The 20,331-nt window shown below is 36.7% G+C and overlaps 1 protein-coding gene across 3 annotated transcripts in view; it reads left to right on the top strand.

The window, feature by feature from the left end:
• Nucleotides 1–20,331, top strand: part of SLC39A12 (solute carrier family 39 member 12) — a 69,660-nt gene that overhangs the window by 28,021 nt on the left and 21,308 nt on the right. For all 3 annotated transcript variants that reach the window (XM_063100731.1, XM_063100732.1, XM_063100733.1), the window contains 3 exons: nucleotides 2,360–2,426; nucleotides 14,523–14,681; nucleotides 16,336–16,523. In XM_063100731.1, coding sequence (XP_062956801.1) covers nucleotides 2,360–2,426; nucleotides 14,523–14,681; nucleotides 16,336–16,523 — 414 coding nt within the window. The remainder of the gene's footprint in view (nucleotides 1–2,359; nucleotides 2,427–14,522; nucleotides 14,682–16,335; nucleotides 16,524–20,331) is intronic.

The raw sequence follows: 20,331 nt of genomic DNA on the forward strand, positions 1-20,331 counted from the left end.
TCCTCAATAAGCAGGTGAAAATCAATAGGGTGGATGAATAGAATCCACTCCTGATTTGCCTATTCTTGGCTAGGATAAATAGTGTTTGGAAAACTTCGTCAAGCACCTGAAAGCTGTCTTAAAGGGCGAAAAGCACTGTCCACAGATTCAAATCATTGCTATCTGCAGCACTTTGAAACATGTATGAATCAGATTGACATAAGATACTTGTCCTTAATAATTTTGTTTATGAGATTTCATAAGCCAGTTGACCTTTAGGTTTTTCATTCTGAGTGATCCCTATCTATGACTGGGAGGATGCAAATAAACCTTAAGCAAGGGATCAATTGGTGCATCTAGGACTGAGGTGTTCATTTCATAATGCAGGAGAGAACTGATTCTGTCCAAGGAGATGTTTCATAGTATGTGTGTTCCATTATACTGAATTTTCCACAACAAAATCGTCCATATAAATTCTCAAAACATAACTTCCAATCAGGTTCAAAACAATATTTACATTCTAATTCTTAAAGTTACAAATATAGGGATAGTACAAATATGAATGTAATATATAATTGTTAGAAAACTTGCCTCCTCTAACCATGGCCTTCTGATAGGGGGTTTACAGTTCAAGAATAGATTGCTAAGTAGAGATAAGGAAGCTATTCCTGAGATATTAACATAGCAAAGTAGAAGTCTGGCAGTAGATTAGTAGATTGCAGAGCTAGTGCTAACTCAGATATAAACAAAAACTGTTTCTTTAAAAAATGATTTTAAAAGCCTTATTGTATTTATGGCTTAGTTATTTAAAATGTGGTTTGAAAGAAGATAACTTCAGACTGGGATTACTTTAAAATCATTTTAATGCTGACTTTATTCCGTCTGTTTGAATGAAGGATCCAGAGCTTCAAGATGCATATAAGCAAATCTCTGAAGCTAACTTACTGAGTTCTAAACTATTGGAATACTCCAGCTCACAAATATCGCACCATTCCTTTTGTTTGGAGCAGTAAGATCAATCTAAAGTGAAACAGAAGTCAGGGGAGCCTTTAGGATTGTTTGATGGGTTCAATTTCCTGTTTTTTTCAGGAAAGTGTAGGTTAAAGGAGAACTCACTATTCTTCCCAATCAAAAAGGAGTCGTGGATGTTTGCCTCTAAATTCCTTTACATACTGTAACAAGATATAGCTTTTCTGGGGGAAAAAAAGTACTAGAATAAATATTTGAACTCCCATCTTTTTGTAGAATAGAGCATTTTGGTTACAATCAGGCTTTTGATATAACGTAAAGGGATCACGTTAGTTTTTTTGTTTGTTTCTAGATCCACCCAGTTTCAGCCAAGAGGCCTGTCTACTTCCTTCAATCATTCTGTATTCTACAAGCCCTGCCCTACTTGTTAGCCATTATTCTCCAAAATCAGTCTATCATTACATCTTTTGAATAGCTGCTGTTATTCTGACATGTGAACTTTAAGTTTACTTTCTTTCTTTTACATAATAAAGATGCCTATATCTCACATTAAATTTGCATCAAAGTTTCCACACCTTTTGGTGACAAAGTTATATGAATATGCTTTTAAAAGGACATGGTTAACAGGCGGATAAAAAGTATTCTTTTCATAGAACAGGATAAGAACCTGAGGCCTACAGAAGGGAAATGTCTTTTCAAAATTGAACTATGAGTCAGTCTCTGAAATAAAATCATGTAATCTTAACACGTAATACAGAAGTCAATTTCAAAATCTCATTTCTCTGCTATATGAAAGCATAATTTAAAAAAAAAATCCATTATAGTTGTTGTCTTTTGTAAGTCTGCTAATCTACTTTAATTGGCAAGATTCTTTTACTGACTGGCAAAGCAATAAAAACATAATATTGTGCAACAACGAATGAACTGAGGTGTTAGGTTTGCATGGGTTTCTTTTTCATCTACAATACACCATCTGCTTACAGATCAGAAGATGAGTTCTAGATCCACAATCCACTATACAGGAGAAGTGCCAAATTAGGTCAAGAATCATTTTTTTCTACAGTTTTTGACTTTCATAAAGGCTTACATAATTTAAGAATCTGAATCACAGACTGTCTCAGTAGCTTCCAGCTCTCAATGAAAGATTCTGATTTACATAAGTGTGTTATTTTCATCTGAATGTAGATAGTGCACAAAGTATGCTCTGCTCACAGACTTTCAAGTTTACATTTTATGTTGTCTATGAAACTTAGGAGTTCTAATATACATCTAGAGTATTGAAATGTCTTTTAAAACGTCAACATAACTCTTTAACATTTTGAAACACCCACGTAACTCTTTAGATGTTTTATTTTTCAACAGAATGATAACTGTTACTTATCTTTCATCGGTTCTTTTTTAAAAAAAATAGAAAGGCCCAGATGATTCACAGGCAGCTGAAATTCCTACAGGCAGTATGACAGCCTCCAACAGAAAATGTGAGTACCAATTTTAAAAAGCTAAACTTTAAATGTAGGAAGTACTATGGCAAAAGGTTATGCCTGTTTTAAAATAAATATGTGAAAACAATAGAGATTTCATATTGGGTATGAATTTTGCTATTTAAAAGTTTACAAAAAGAATTTTAGCAAAGACACATTTTTTTCTATCTCCCAAATATACTACATATTCATATCAACTTTATTTCATATTTTAAAATGTTTTCCCCAATTGTTTAAAACTGATCCACTGGAAATTTTAATAAGTGTAAATATACTTACATATGTGGTTATCAGGGCTCCTTTTTAATCACGCTTACATGATGACGGAGATTTTTATCTCACTATGAAGTGTGAAGACATCATTGGTTTTTTTATCTGCTATTGCAGTCTACTGAAAATTCATCACCAATGTCTGTCTCATTTATCTTACTGTCATTGAGACAGTGGTGTTCAAGTCGGTGATATCTCATTACTCACATCTTATTCTATAATTCAGTAGTTCATCTAATTTTCAATCAACCTTTTGTATGAGTTTTCCTATTTCTGTATTTAATTTACCTATTTTGGATAGGACTTTATTCCCCTTTGCTTATATTTCTGAATAATTCTTTGAAGTTTTTTGGTTTTGTTTTTTGTCTGTTTTGATTTTCATCAGTTGCTCCTGAAGATTTGCTCCGTTTTTCTCATTTATAATACACTTGTGACACAACATTCTCAATGTTTTAATATTAAGCAGTCATGATTAGTTATTCCCATTCTACCATACTAAGTTAATTACCCAATAATAAAAATAGCTACCATGTACTGAACACTTCTTATTTTTGCCAGGCACAGTGCTAGACATTTAACATGGATCAACTCATTCAATTTTCCCGCAACTTAAAAAAGTAAGGATAAATGTTAGCTGAACTATATAAACGAAGAAACAAAATGTTAAGGAGGTTAAGTCACTGCCCAGGATTACATGGCTAGTAAGCTCCAGCACTGGGGAACTAAAGAAATGCTAACACACCAACAATTCCTTTGTGATCATTTATTCACACAAACATCCATGCATTCTTACATTCTTTGATTCATTCCAGAAACATCTGAAGATGTGCCATGTTTCAGGCACTGTGTATGCATTGGAGAATAAAATAAGAATGGCCTTCATCCCTAGTTTGCCATGTGTTTGTGCATATAAATACCAATAAGAGCAAACCACTTCCACTATTGTAGCAACTACTCTTCTAAGTGTTTTAGACACATTAACTCATATAATTTATTTATTTGATTCAAAATATGTAAATATATTCTGTCTAATTCTCCTTTCAGAATATTGTTTAATAATATTTTTCCTCTAAATTTTTTAGTTCCAGGTATAATTTTAGAATGCCCGGCACACAGTAGGTCTATAATACACAGGTTTTGTTTTTGTTTTTGTTTTTGAAAGAAAGGAAGAGGATATGCCAAGTCAAATTAGGAGCAGTGAACAGATGCCCAATTAAGTAAAGATGCTCTTATTCAAATATTTTGTAGTCCTTGTATCTTCCTACTTCGTATCTCCAGCTTGGCATACAGAATAAATAGTGAACACTCCAAATTAGATTACTCAACTGCTCTTTTGTCAGGAACATATGGAATTAGCTTCAAATACTTGATTACTTGTTTCATATTACCTCTTTGGTAGAACTCGACTTGTGTTTCAAAAGACAGGATGTGAAAATCCTATCCACACTCTGATTTAAATAAACAAAACACAAAATGATACCAGTTCCAGCCCATGTTTCATCATGGAAAACCTCTGATAGTTCAGAAATGTGAAACTCGAATATGACTGGCTGATACATGAGTTAAGGTAAAATATTATGGATAATTCTGTAATGAGAATATTAAATTTCCAGAATGCTTGTTTTATTTTCCACAAAATAATGTTTAAATTATTTTTTTTAAAAAACATGAACAATGTATCCTTTGTGGCTTACATGCAAATGTGTATATTTGCTTTGTGGCTTGTTACATATCCATGATCTGACATTTAGAAACCCATAATCAGAGATAATAAAATAATAGACAGCAAAAACAGGCCAGGCAGTTTCCTAAAACAGAGTATATATTAGCTAAAAATCTTCCATTGCCATATATGCTGTTAATATCAAAAATACATGTAGGCATATGGATATCACAGTTTTATTTTGCATGCTGCAATGTTGTCAAGAGTATAAATTAAATTTTAAAAAGTTTTTTCACAAAGAAGAACTTTATTTTTGAAAATGGGCAGGAACAGCTAAGAGACCTGGTAGTGTTATTGAACTCTGAAAACTTCCAGGCAATGAAAATAAAAACTTCATGGATTCAATAATTTGATATTTATTCTATATTTTTCTGAGTGTTGCCTGAAATCTGTCCATCCATTTTTAACAAAGAATAAAATGAATTAGTAAATTACAAGTAGGATGTAAGTCAGTACTACAGTGATATTTCTAGATAAGAATGACGATTTTTAGAAGGAAAATACACAGGACACACTTGCAACACAGCTTTGTCAATATAGCTTTCTCTGACTAATAATCTGGGCTATGTCTGCTGTTTACTGAGGTTACTTATTTTATGGTGTGGATATAAAATAAGTCAAATCATATTCCCCAAATAAAACAGGAAACCATATTACAATATAGTCCCCCTGCAGTCTAAGAAACCAGGAGGTAACCTCTTTCTATTTTTCTTGAGTACAATTTTAAGAATAATTCAGTTCCGACAGTAACAACAGTTCTTACTTACACCTGTCACACAGGATATATTCAACTGAATAATTAATAAAATTTTACACAATGACAATTGATTAATGACTATTCTGATCAAATGGTATGCCTGGTCAGTTTACTGTCAGAATAAGGGTTATCCTCAAAATACCTTTTGCGTTTGTCAGTCATTCAACTGCATAACTGGGTTATGATAACAAACAATTTCGGTTTTTCCAAACAGAAATTCTGTCCATTAAAAACTTGAACCAAATTATGATTAAAGTTATTTCACTGACTTTCTCCTAATCAGATAATGTGCATTATGTAATAGAATCCCGTGAAAACAGAAGCTTCTCTTTATTTTGCTCTAACTGGCTGGTCTAGTACTGAAAGTTAATTTGCAGACAGACAAGAACATTGAGTAATTGTTCTGAAGCTTTGGGGCCAGAAGAGTTGGTCCTGGTTCTGTGCAATCATAGTTTGGGAGTGAATGAGGTGCTTTGGGAAAGTCATTACCACCAATTGGAAAGGGAAACACAACAGTCATACATTGGCAGATAGTACATGCAGCAGATTACACGGGACAGTCACTCAAAGGAACAGTTTTGGAAAATAAACTGTACTTTTAAGGATATTCCACAGGGTGGTTTATCTTATTCCATTCCAGCAGCTATAGCAAACTACCACAGTTTGCTTATAAACCACAGAAATTTCTTTCTCACTATTCTGGAGCCTGGAAGTCCAAGATCAAGGTACATGGCAAGGGCCCACTTTCTGTTTCCCAGATGGCACCTTCTTACTGTGTCCTCACATGGCAAAAGGAGCAAGGGAGTCTCGGGCATCTCTTTTATAAGGGTGCTAATCCCATTCAGAGCCCTCATGACTAAATCACCTCCCAAAGACCCCACCTCCTAATGCCATCACATTATGGGATTAAGTTTCTTTCTTTTTTTTTTTTTTTGCTTAAAATATGAAGAGGTTTATTTATTTAAATGTATTGATTATACATCTTTATGAGGTAGTTATATTTCAATGCATGTATACAATATGTGATGATCAAATCAGGGTAATTAGCATATTCATCATCACAAAAATTTATTGTTTCTTTGTGATGAGAACATTCGAGAACATACAATAAATTATTATTAATTATAGGTGACAAGATACAAAAAATTATTGTTAATTATAGATGAGAACATAGATGCCTAGCAATACCATACACCACTAGAGCTTATTTTTCCTATCTAGCTGTAATTTTCTATCCATTAACTAACCTCTACCTATTCCCTTTTCTCTCTCCCCTTCCCAGCCTTTACTAACCACAATTCTACTCTCTACTCTTAAAAGTTCAACTTTTTTTTTTTTTGGCTCCCACATATGAGTGAGAAAATGCAGTATTTATCTTCCTGTGTCCACCTTATTTCACTTAACATGTCTTTCAGGCTCATCCATGTTGCTTGCCACAGATGACAGGACTTCATCCTTTTTAAAGGCTGAGTAGTACTCCGTTGTGTACATATACCACATTTTCTTTATCCATTCATCTGTTGATGGACACCTAGCTTGATTCCATATCTTGGCTATTGTGAATAGTGCTACTGTAAACGTGGGGGTTCAGGTATCTCTTCCATAGCTGATTTCCTTTCCTTTGGATAAATATCCAGCAGTGGGATTGCTGGATCATATGGTAGTTCTATTTGTAGGTTTTTAAGGAACGTCCATGCAGTTTTCCATAATGGCTATACTGATTTACATTCCCACCAACAGTATCCCCTTTTCTCTGCATCCTTGCCATTATTTGTTACTTTTTGTCTTTTTGATAATAATCATTCTAACTGGGATGAGATGATATCTCATTGTGGTTTTGATTTGCATTTCCCTGATGATTAGTGACGTTGAGCATTACTTTCACTTACCTGTTAGCCATTTGCATGTCTTTTTTTTTTTTTTTTTGAGAAATGTCTGTTCAGATCATTTGCCCATTTTTTATTGTTTTTTTTTTTTTTTTGCTGTTAAGTTGTTTGAGTTCTTTGTATATTCTGGGTAATAATCTCTTGTCAGATAAATAGTTTGCAAATATTTTCTCCCATTCTGCTGACTGCCTCTTCACTCTGTTGATGTTTCTTTTGCTGTGCAGAAGCTTTTAGTCTGATGTAGTTCCATTTGTCTATTTTTGCTTTTGTTGCCTGTGCTTCAGAAATCTTCTCCATAAAATTTTGCCCAGACCAATGTCTTGGAGTGTTTTCCCTATGTTTTCTTCTAGTTGTTTTAAAGTTTCATGTCTTAAATTTAAGTCTTTACTCCATTTTAAGTTGTTTTTGGTATATGGTGGGAGGTACAGGTCTAGTTTCTTTCTTCTGTATATGGACGTCCAGTTTTCTGAGCACCATTTATTGAAGAGGCTCTTCTTTCCCCAGTGTATGTTTTCAGCACCTTTGTCAAAGATCAGTTGTCTGCAGACATGTGGATTTATTTCTAAGTTCTCTACTGTGTTGCATTGGTCCATGTATCTGTTTTTATGCCAGTACCACTGTCTTTATTACTATAGTTTTGTAGTATATTTTGAAGTCAGGTGGTGTAATACCTCCATCTTTGTTCTTTTTGCTTAGGATTACTTTGGCTATTCAGAGTCCTTTGTGGTTCCAAATGAATTTTAGGATTGTTTTTTTCTATTTCTGTGAAGAATGTCATTGGTATTTTATTAGGGATTGCATTGAATTTGTAGATTGCTTTAGGTAGTATGGTCATTTTGACAATGCTAATTCTTCTGATCCATGAATATGGGATGTCTTTTCATCTTTTCGTGTCTTCTTTAATTTCTTTCATCAATGTTTTGCAGTTTTCATTGTATAGATCTTTCACCTCCTTGGTTAAATTTATTCCTAGGTATTTTCTTTCTTTCTTTCTTTCTTTCTTTCTTTCTTTCTTTCTTTCTTTCTTTCTTTCTTTCTTTCTTTCTTTCTTTCTCTCTTTCTCTCTTTCTCTCTTTCTTTCGATAGTTATTGTAAATAGAATAGATTTCTTTTTGTTTCAGCTAGTTCATTGTTGATATACAGAGACATGACTGATTTTTGTATGTTGATTTTGTATCCTGCAACTTTACTGAATTCTTTTTTATCAGTTCTAAGAGATTTTTGGTAGAGTCTTTAGATTTTCCTATATGTAAGATCATGTCATCTACAAACAGGGGCAATTTTAATTCCTCTTTTCCAATTTGGATTTTTTAAAAAATTTCTTCCTCTTGCCTAAAGCTCTGGCTAGAAATTCCATTTCCTTATTAACCCAATACCCCAATCATCTCTTGGTTCATCTCAATAATTTCAAACACACAACCAGGATCACATCTGTCCTTGCCCTGTTTAAATTAACAGTGATACAGAGAAAAATGCTTCACTGTATTTTCTCTTATTTCCTAGTGTGACCACTCTAATCCCAAGATGTGTCACACTATTTCCAGTGCCAAACTGAATTTCTGGAGGATGGCAGAGACCACGCAACTTCAGCTCCTAACCCTGTGCCTAGGTCTTCTCCAGCTCAGGCTGGCTCTCAGAAACAGTTCAAACACATGAAGGTCACAGGCTAGTTATCAGCTACAGGCTTGTGTGTCCACAGCTGGGCAGCTGAGTTCTCGTACCATGTACATAATATGTGTTCACCTCCCATAAGACATATGACTGGCTAATGCAATAAAAAACATGTAATAACCTAGCATATAAAGTAGTCTAGAAGTAGAGGGCTTCAGGATTGGTGAAGACGGCCAGATCTGTCTTTCTGTAACTATATGACTTTAGTACTACATCACTTCTTCTAAATTCCAGTTTTCTTACATGAAAAATGATGACATTGGAAAGCACTGGATACAGTTTTATATCATCATCATTATTATTGCAAAAAGTACTAATTTATGAAAGATTTTACTTGCTCAAGAGTTCTACTAAAATCAGAATGATAACCCATTGGCTAGATAATCTCTTAAGGTTTCTTTCAAGTGGATGGCTCTGGTTTTTTTGGTCTGTTTCTCACAAATGGGATAGTTTGCTCAGTGTCGTGCAATCTCCATAGGTATTCTTACTGTGTTAAATAAGAGTGGTTAGAGAGGGCATCCTTGTCTTCTTCCTGTTCTTAGTGGAAAAGTTGAAAGCTTTTCCCCATTCAGAATGACATTAGTTGTGGGTTTGTCATATGTGGCCTTTATGTTGGGATACTTTCCTTCTATATCTAATTCATTGAGAGTTTTTATCATGAAGTCATGTTGAATTTTATCAAACACTTTTTCTTAATCTATAGAGATGATCACGTGGTTTTTGTTCTTCATGTTGTTGATGTGGTGTGTCACATTTATTGATTTGTGTGTATTGAACCATCCTTGCATCCCTGGGATAAATTCCGCTTGATCATGATGTACAATCTTTTTGATGTGCTGTTAAATTCAGTTTTTTAGTATTTTGTTGGGAATTTTTTCCTCTATGTTCATCAAGGATATTGGCCTGTAGTTTTATTTTTTTGTTGTGCCTTTGTCTGGTTTGGTATCAGGGTGATACTGGCCTCACAGAATGAGTTTGGGAGAATACCTTCTGCTTTGATTTTTTGGAGTAGTTTGAGAAGAATCAGAGCTAATTCCTCTTTAAAAGTTTGGTAGAATTTAGCAATGAAGCCATTCATCTTGGGCTTTTCTTTGTTGGGAGACTGCTGCTTACTTATTCAATATTATTACTTGTTACTGGTCTGTTCAGGTTTTCTCTTTGTTCTTGGTTCAGTCTTGGTAAGTTGTGTGTGTCCAGAAATTTATCCATTTCCTCCAGATTTTCCATTTTGTCGGCCTGTAGTTGTTCATAATAGCCTCTAATGATTCTTAGTATTTTTATGGTATCAGTTGTAATGTCTTCTTTTTCATTTTTGATTTTCATTTTTGGGGTCTTCTCTCTTTTTTTCTTAGTCTAGATAATGGTTTGTCAATTTGGTTATCTTTAAAAAAACCAAACTTTTTGTTTTGTCAATCTTTTGTATCTTTTTTTGTTTCTATTTCATTTGATTCTGCATTTGCAGTACCCCATAGATTTTGGTAGGTTGTGCTTCTATTTTAATTTGTTTTGAGCAATTTTTTTGATTTCCTGCTCAAATTCTTCTTTGACCCATTAGTCATTGAGGAGCAGTTGTTTAATTTCCATGCATTTGCTTAGTTTCAAAAGTTCCTCTTGTTATTGATTTCTAATTTTATTCCATTGTGGTCTAAAAAGATACTTGATATGATTTCAATTTTCAAAAGTTTGTTGAGACTTGATTTGTGGCCTAACATGTGTTTCTTTGTTAATTTGTTGTCTAAATGATATGGCTATTGCTGAGAGAGGGGTGCTGAAGTCCCCAACTCTTTTGTATTGGGGTATACCTCTCCCTTTAGATCCAATAATATTTGCTTTATATGTCTGGGTCCTCTAATGTTGGGTGCATGTATAATTACAATTGTTATCTCCTCTTGCTGAATTGATCCCTTTAACCTTACATAATGCCCTTGTTTTTCTTTTTTTTTCTAGTTTTTGATTTAAAGTTTATTTTATCTGATATAAATACAGCTATTCCTGCTCATTTTTGGTTTCCATTTGCATGGAATATTTTTTCAATCCCTTCACCTTTGGTTTATGTGTGTCTTTACAGATGAAGTAAGTTTCTTGTAGGCAGCATATACCTGGGTCTTGATTTCTAATCCATTTAACCAGTCTATATCATTTAAATAAGGAATTTAATCCACTTCCATTCAGGGTTGTTATTGAAAAGTATTGACTTACCCCTGACATTTTGTTCACTGTTTTATGGTTGTTTTATATATATATATATATATATATATATATATATTTATTTCCTTCTCTTTTATTGTCTTTGCTATTTGGTGTTTTTTGTTTGTTTGTTTGTTTGTTTTTTGAAGTGGTAAGATATAATTTCTTTCTCTTTTGTGTATCTCCTCTACACATGAGGTTTACTCTTTCATGTGTTATTATAATGGAAGTTATCATTCTTTTGCTTCCAGATGTAGGACTCCCTTAAGGGTATCTTGTAGGACTAGCTTAGTGGAGATGAATTCTCGCAGTTTTTGTTTTTCTGGGAAAGACACTATTTCTCCTTCATTTTTGAAGGATAGCTTTGCTGAGTATAATATACTTGACTGGCAGTTTTTTTTTTTTTCTTTCAGCACTTTAAATATATCATTCCATTCTCTGCTGGCCTGTATGGTTTCTTCTGAGAAATCTGCTGTTAGTTTCCTGGGGATTCCCCTACAGGTGGTTTGACACTTTTCACTTGCTGTTTTTAGAATTCTCCCTTTGTCTTAGACTTTTGACAATTTGACTACAATGTATCTTGGAGAGGACCTTTTTTGGAATAAATCTGTTTGGGCTGGATCTGTCTGTGATCTGGAAGTCATATCTCTTTCACTACTTGGGAGGTTTTAAGCTATTGTTTCATTTAATAGGTTTTCAATGCTTTTTTCTTTCTCTTCCCTTCCAGAACAACCATAATACAGAGGTTTGATACCTAAAGTTGTCCCACACATCTCTTAGACATTCTTCATTCTTTTGATTCTTTTTTTTGGGGGGGGGGCGGTTTCTGGCTAGGTTATTCAAAAAGCCTATCTTCAGGGACAGAAATTCTTTCTTGTGATTTATCTAGCCTGTTGCCTAAGCTCTTGGTATATTTTTTATTTAATTTAACAAATTCTTCATTTCCAAGATTTCTGTTTGTTTCTTTTGTTTGATATCTATTTCTGTTGAATTTTTCCTTCAGATCATGAATTATTTTTATGACTTCGTTGTGCTGTCTATCTGTATTCCCTTACATCTTGTTGAGTTTCATCAAGATTATTTGGAATTCCTTTTTATGCATTTCATAGATTTCATCTTCTCTGGGGTCTGGAACTGGCGAATTATTGTATTCATTTGGGAATGTCATGTTTACTTTTTTTTTTATGTTTCTTGTATCCCTGCATTGATGTCTGAGCATCTGGAGGGACAGTCACTTCTAGTTTTCTGGAGTAGCTTTTGAAGAGAGAGACTCTTTCCTGTAGATGAGGACAACTCTACAGTGTCAGTTGAATAGGGTGTTTTGGCTTTGGTTCTGGGTGAGTCTAGTAGTGTAGTCTTCATGAAATCTCTTTGACTGTATTCAACATCAGAGTAGTCTGTGAGTACTTTTATGGTCAAGGTGCTGGGACACTCAGAAGCTCCTTGCTGGAGTATGTAACACTGGTGGGGTTGCTGGGGCTGTAAGCAGTGCTTTGATCTCCTGGCAGATGAACTGGTATGCTCAGTTGCTTCCTTAGCTCAAATGGATGACCCTAGCTGAGGTTCTAAGAGAGGTGTTGCAGCAATCAGCTGTTTCTCTGCTTAAGTCAGTGGGGTTGCCAGAGTAATGCACATGACTGCAGACCCTTGGAAAGGTGGTGGGGTATTCTGCAGCTACTCAGCTGAATAGGCAACACTGGGCTGGGTTGCTGTTGTTTTGGGTGAGGTTTCAGGATCTTGGGAGAAGTGTCGGGGTGCTCTGCAGCTCCTCAGCTGGAGTGGGTGAACCTGGGCAGCCTTGCACATGCTGTGGCCAGATCCTGTGCCCTCAGAGAGGTTCTGGAGTCCTCAGCATCTTCTCAGCTAAAGTGGGTGACCCTGGGTAGGGTTGGGGTTGCTGGGGCTGCTGCTGGGATCTTGGACTTCTGAGAAAGATGTTAGCATGCTCTGCAGCTCCACTATTGAAGTGGACTGCTTTGGGTGAGGTTGCTAGGGTTGTGGGCAGGGCCCTATGTCCCCAAGAGAATCACTGGGTTGCTTTGAAGGTCCTCAGCTGGAGTGAGCCACACTGAGAGATGTCACTGGGGTCATGGGCAAGACACTGAACCCCCAAGAGAGATGGTGGGGTGGTCTGCAGCTCCTTAGTTGCAGTCAGCTGCTCTGAGCAAGGTTGCTGTGTTCGTGGGTGGGACCCTGCACTCCCAAGAGAGGTGCTGGGTCACTGTGAAGCTCTTCAGCTGGAGTGGGCTGCCCCATGCAAGGTTACTGGGGATGGGCTGCTGTGCCCCAAGAGAGACTCTAGGTCACTATGTAGATTCTCAGCTGGAGTGAACCACTTCAGGCAAGGATACCGGATTAGTGGGCAGGACTCTAAGCCCCCAAGAGAGACATTGTGCTGCCTTCAACTCCTCAGGGTGGCATCAGGAGGGCTTGCTGGAGCTACAGACAGGACTCTCTGCCCCTGAGATTGGCATGCAGAATCTCTATAGCTTCTTAGATGGAGTCAGTGGCTCTGGGTGGGTTTGCCAGAGCCATGGTGGGACTCTGTGCCACCAGAAGAAGTTCACAGGTGATTGACTGAAAGCAGCAGAGTTACCAGCTGGCTGACCCTGAGGCCCTGGCCAGTTGGCTCTCAGTCTCTGTAAAGTGTGAGCACTGGCTCCCTCTGTCCTGGGGGTGGCCTTCACACTGTTCTGGACCACCTGTCCCAGGCGAGCAGGGCACTTTGTTGGCTTGAGTGCCAAAGCCAAAGTCATGGTGTGATGAGGAGGCCTTAGCATTGTGGAGATGACAGGGTACTGGGCCTACAAGGCAAAATACACTCTGCTGTTGGGTCCAATCCCCAAATTGTGATGTTCTGTGGCAGCCCAGGACCCAGAGGATCGGGAAGCTCAGTGTGAACTCTGTGTCTGGATTAATGCAGTCATGTGGGTAGCTCCAAGAGGCTCCCCACACGGGGCTCACAGTCTGCAAGGGCTGCACAGCTCTCTTGTAGGTTGGATTGCAGGCATCCATGCCACAGACAGACTGTTGAGAATTCCCCTTGACTACTTGTTCTTACAGCGAGGAGTATCTCCTGGGTATGAGCCAACCATGGTTAGGTACCTCACCTGTCTTTCTATGCTGCCATGTTTTCTCCCAGACACTCTACTCAGCATAGGACTATCCATTTGTTGTTTCTTCACATCAGAGGTGAGAGCTGGGTAACTTTAGCCAGCTGTCTTGCAGGGGAAAATGTTGAGTGTTGGAACACAAACATCCAGTCCATACAGAAAGGAAAGGTCATGAGTGGTATTTTTGGGAGGTTGTAACATTGTTTTTATTTTCTTCTTTTGGCATAGCTAGACAAGATGATAAAATAGTGAATGCCAGTACATAATTTATCTCATTATTAGTCAGATCATACATTCAAGCATGCTGGTTACTATATTTGCATCTCCAGTTATGACTTATTTTGAAAGCTGAAAGGAAGTGAGGTTATTTGATTAGATGCAATAAAAGATTGTCAAAGGTAGATGGGAAAGTTGATCATATTTGAAGGATTCATGAAATATACAGTGCTCTGTTAATTCTTCTCACACCTTTATTTGGTTCTTTAGGCAAAGCCATTAGCTTGTTAGCAATAATGATTCTGGTTGGGGACAGCCTGCATAATTTTGCAGATGGCCTAGTGATAGGAGCAGCCTTCTCATCTTCATGCGAGTCAGGAGTGACCACGACAATTGCTATCTTGTGTCATGAAATTCCACATGAAATGGGTAAGTCCAATGGTAGAATCACTGTTTCCTTCTTGTTAAGAAAGTCATAATATATTCCTAGCTATGATTCAGTAGGATTCTTTTTCCAATGTACAATTGAAAGATGAATATTTTCCATTTATAATTTATTTAAACCATAAGAGGAAGACGATTAGGAGGAAAAATTCCTGTACCTTGGGATACAAATTAATTAGACTCCTTTATGATCTTTCCCAGGGTTAGAAATGACTCTTTGGATTCCAGAGAATTCTATCTAGGAGAGTGTCATTCAGAGAAACCTTATTTTAAGGAACTTTGGCAAGGATTTTTAAATCTGCATATTAATTGTGGGAAAATTTTTAAGAAGGGAACTTTACCCATTATGCTAGCAAATGGGCCAGTGAGATAAAATAACATTTAAATTAAAACCAAACCATGGTTTCATTAACCCGATTTGTATAAAATGTTTAAAGCCAAGCATAAAATTGTAATGACAGGCATATGGTAGCAGATGCACACAAGACTCTCTTTTTGGATAATTCTAATAGCCTTATAATTCAAATCCTGCCTCCTAGGGACCATGATAGTATTGAATAGACATTTCTGAAACAGACCCAGAAATAGTAGAGGCTGGTCCAACACACACCTGCCCTACCTTACCAGTCCCTCTTTCTGCTTCCACTTTCAGTCTTACACTGTCCCTTGGGTTACCTTTGCCCTCTTGTGCTCAATGTCCATTCACCAAAGTCCTTCTACCTACTTATTATTGACCTATTCTTCCTGCAGCAGTTTATCCAAGGTCTCTCCTGAACCCATTAAAGTGTACCTGGTCTGGGATCCATACCCTATGGTCCTGCATTTAGCTACTGTAACAGTGGTATAACACTTGATCTTCAACCGAAAACCACAGCTCAGTGTCACAGACTGTAGCAGACCAGAAAGAAGCTTCAGGACCTGTTCATAGGACCAATTATGCAGTAGAACTAAGACACTAAGTCCCCAAGCTGTCTCTTTATTGAATTTCAGTCTCATCTCAATCGCTAAAACTAAGAAATAGATGCTCTCAGATTTACTAATAGGTCATTCTTCTTTTGGAGGAAAAGTGTGGAAAGAATAATGCCATTTTCCTAAAATCATCAAGTCAGTAAAACCATTTTCTACAGGAAAAATTTGTTTTCCTAAACAACTTCTGCAATGATTTAAAAATCTCTTATTAAGTAGTTTTCTCTTTCCTTACAGCACTTCGTGCATAAGTAAATAATAAACGCCTATATAATGTCATGATTTCACCTGGCAAGTTCCCAGGCAGAATGATTTAGAAACTCTGGGACAGGGAGTGACTTCTTTTTTTTTTTTTTTTTTCTTAAATAAATTTTGCATTTATCTAAGTTGAAAATGTCACAGGATATCAGGAACTAAAGAATATGTCACAGACTTCTCTGTATATGCTCTCTTTAGAAGCAGCAAAAGAAATAGAACCTTGAAATGCAACTTCATAATGGTATAATGGGTTGGTTATGAATCCTAGAGAAATATAGGTGCTTTATTAACTGATCACTCAACTTATAAAATTGGTTCCAGTGTTGAAATCTGAAACAGCCGATCAGCGTATTACTTTACTAAAGCCATCATCAGTTAAATGATAATTATACTTTCTTTTCCCCTTTATCTTCAGGAGACATCGCTGTGCTCCTAAGCTCTGGCCTTTCTATTAAGACTGCCATCCTGATGAATTTTATAAGTGCTCTAACAGCCTTCATAGGATTATACATTGGCCTCTCAGTGTCAGCTGATGCATGTGTTCAAGACTGGATCTTAACAGTTACTGCTGGGATGTTCTTATATTTATCCCTGGTGGAAATGGTAAGCTTGGTGGATTTTCTATTTTTGTTTTTCTAAACACTGAAAATGTAAAGCAGAGAAAAAGCAATACAATGGAACGATGAATGGAGAGAAGAGAAGCATATAGAAAATAATACAAATGATTAAGAGAATAGTCTGTGTATTCCAAGAAGGTAAGTCATAGGCAGAAAGAACATAATTTGAGATACAGAAAATAGGTATTGAAGCCTTTGTAATCATCGAAAAGTGATCATCAGCTTATTTCCATTGGGCTTTGCATCTATATACGATGTCTATACTTCCAGCTGCAAAATGAAAAGTTCTATGATACAGCCAGCTATTTTATTTATACAATGCAAAATAGTTCAACTGCATTGTATTGAATTAAAGAGCTGCTTGACTTAATTAAGCAACCTGATAATTTCATCTTTAAGTTTTAATTGCCAAAGTGTTATCATGCTGGTAAAATGAGAAAAAAAGGTTATTACAATTTTGGGTCTCTAAAATTGCAACATATGTTTCCCAAAGAGGTACTTGCTGACACTAATAATAACATAGTCATCGCTTTTCATTCTTTGTAATCTCATGAAAGAATTAAACCTGGGAAATTGTACATTTTTTTTTTTTTTTTTGTCTCTTCGATTCTGGTTTTCACAAGATAAATCAGCTTTTTTTTAAGGTCATCTGCTATTGGACTTGATTACAATTTAAATGTCTTAAGGTAAAAGTCGTAATGATTATTCCTTCTCAGGGGTTGGAATAACACAAATAATGAAATAATTTAACAAAGGAGATACAAAAGTCTGAAAATTCATCTGAATGAAAGTAAAATATGTTATTACCTGTATCCTGGAGAAGGTAAAGTAAAATAAACAGTCTTGAAGGTAATATGTGGAACAGATTCATTGATATTAGGTAGTGATAAGGCAGAATCCAGCTATTGTCCTGGAAGTAAGTAAAAAGAAATGATTCATAAGGAAAAAAATATGGGAGGCAGGACCCTGGACTGGTACAACCAGAAGAACAGTGCATTCTTAAGCATTAATGTCTAAACCCCAGTGTAAATGCTTCTGAGTTTCTGGTTGTTTTCCTTAGTTCTTACAAGATTTAAACAGATGAGGTGAACACCAAATGTACTTCCATGTTCAGAAATGTTCTTATATATTATTTGTGATGTTCAAAAAATTTCCTTATTTTGATAACAAAGCTAAAAGTGGAGCAAAGTTTTCCCCCTTTCTGAACCCCATCCCCCAACCCAAGGTCTATATTGCAAAATACTGCGGTGCTTTCAATTTGACAAATCTGGATCTCTAGCCTTTTATAACTTCAAAAACACAGTCACTCACTATTTAATTATGTGAGAGCTACCCTTTGTTTAAAATGTCTACATAACAGTATTCAAATTCACTCTTGAGCCTCTTGATTTTCAACTTTCTATTTCTAATTTCTTTTCTCTTTATGGGTCAGTTGGGGACAGCTGCTGGTTATTTTTGAAGTTCATTCAGTTTTTATCACAGACCGAAACTCTCTTCGCGTATGATGGATGTGTATGTACATAGTCAGTCCTTTTTCTGTGTTACGGTGTCTACTCTTCCAAAGTTAATCTGGGAAGATGATCAAGAACCATTTCACGTAGAACCCTGGACCAAATACATCATTTTCTTGATGTTTTTGCTCCTTTTCTTGAAAGGGTAAGCAATTGCTTATAAGAAAGCAATGCGTCTGATATCCCATGAAATTCCAACTAGCCTAAAGCTTGACCTTATTACAAAATACTATTGGCCAAGGAAAAACCAGCATCGTGGCAAAAGGAAAGGAAAGAAAAAAATACTGTTGAGTTTCCTGGGGCTACTTCCTACAATCCAGGTCGCCTGCTCTCACGGCCTTCTGAGTAACTTCTAAACAAATACAGCCCTTTCACATAGCAGCATGTTTAACTGTTGCTGTACTCTGGGGCTGTGCCAAGGAAAACAGCCTGTCATTTAAAAGGAAGAAAACAAGGTTTCAAGACTCTGTGAAACAGCAAAGAAAATAAATGACAGCAACTAAAGGGTACAGGGGAATACTTTAATATACTGGTTATTTGCTAAATCCTGGGTATTTACCAGGCAACTTCTGAGCAGAGTTAATGTGAAAAGACTAGCTAGATGTTTGCCTTGTTTGTTTGTTTCAAAGAAATTGCGTGTGTTATTTCAAGCTCCTACAAGAAAGAGAACTCAGGACAAAAATGGGACCATTAGCAAAGATGTCAGCAAAGAAGAAAGTCTTCTGTAGAGAAACCTGTCAGCCTTAATTCTCCAATGTGGGACTGCCTTATCTAAGCACATTAACTCCCAGTTGTATGGAGTCATTTCTAAAGAAAGAATGGATGCAGCTCTGGAAGGCCAGAGGAAATGAATTTTCTATTGCGAAGATTAGCATCCTACACTGGGTTTCCCCCCAAAGCAGAGGCTAAAACAAAGGTGAGCTCACAAAGGCAATTCATCTGGGAAGTGACCGCAGGGAGAAGAGAAGGCAGGCAGAGTGGAACAGAGAAGGAAAAGTCAGTGCAACAATGCGTTTTTATTACGTTGATCAGCACTTCAGGTACTCTATCAACTGGACCTTCTTAGGAAATGCACCTCAGAACTGTCCACTTGTGGAATGAAAGAGGTTTCATCCATGAGGTGGATTCCATTGTTCAAAGCTAGCCCCGTAAGCATGATCCCCCCACACTTCCAGGTTATGCATGTTGGAGTGTTTAGGGCATTCCATGGGGGTCCCATGCCATCACATCAGAAAAACCCAGGGCAGGAGAAAGAGAAATGTAGTGTGCAAAACCCATCAACGTCTTCTTGGACTGGTCTCTGCAGCATTGTCTGGGATAAGACATGGGACAGAGACAATAGGAAGTAGCACACAAGCAATGTCCACGAACAGCTGACCCCTTCCACCACTCAAATATGCTCTTGCCCTCCTTTGCTTTTAAGTCCCATTTATCCCAAAGACCCTTCATGGTAGTAGCCAGCCAAATACCCCATGAAGACGTAATACAAAATAGTTAGTGAAACAAACTCCAAACCCCTCTGGTCTTGAGGTCGTATTTGATGTTCATCATTGCTGTCCTCCAGCACCCAATCTTGATTCTCCTCACCTTCAGGCAGCTCTTTGGCTTGACCTAGATTTATTTCCTTTTAGAAAGTAACACAGGTCTTTCCTGAGGCATCTGAATTGTAGTTGCTTTGTTCTCGTAAAGTGTGTGTCCTCTACTTGACTTATCACAGCTGTTACCAGACATGGAAGCACCAAGAGATGCTCAAGGAATCCCAGTTTCTAGATATACCCCTTCTTCCTCCAGTGTGTAGCACCAACCCTAACCTCTCATGGATATCAGTACAATTACTCCCACCTTTTTAATATCTTTGTTCTTTGTTGGCTGTTCCACTGGTATAAGGAGCCGCGAACAACCAGGTGGTAGTCATAGCTTCAAGTTCATGGGAAACATTATGTATTCCCTGGTGCATTCTCCCCAAGAACAAGGATTTGTGATCTGACGGTGTCTATGTTTACAGGAAAAGGAAGCCCAATTCCACAAGTAGAAAGACTAGTCATGACTATATATCAATGCTTTATGATTTTTTATTGTGTCTGGTCTTATCTCTATAATTTCCTTCCTTCTTACTTTGGCTTTAATTTTCTTTTTCTTTTTATTGATTTATAAGGTGAAATGTTATATTATTGATTTTAAATTTCTTCTTTTCTAATAGTGCATTTAAAGCTATAAATTTCCCTCAAATCACTGCTTTACCTGAATCCCATGTATTTTAATATGCTGTATTTCCATTATTAA

This window comes from Cynocephalus volans, chromosome 6 (assembly GCF_027409185.1).
Source record: "Cynocephalus volans isolate mCynVol1 chromosome 6, mCynVol1.pri, whole genome shotgun sequence".
In the NCBI taxonomy this organism is placed as follows: Eukaryota; Metazoa; Chordata; class Mammalia; order Dermoptera; family Cynocephalidae; genus Cynocephalus; species Cynocephalus volans.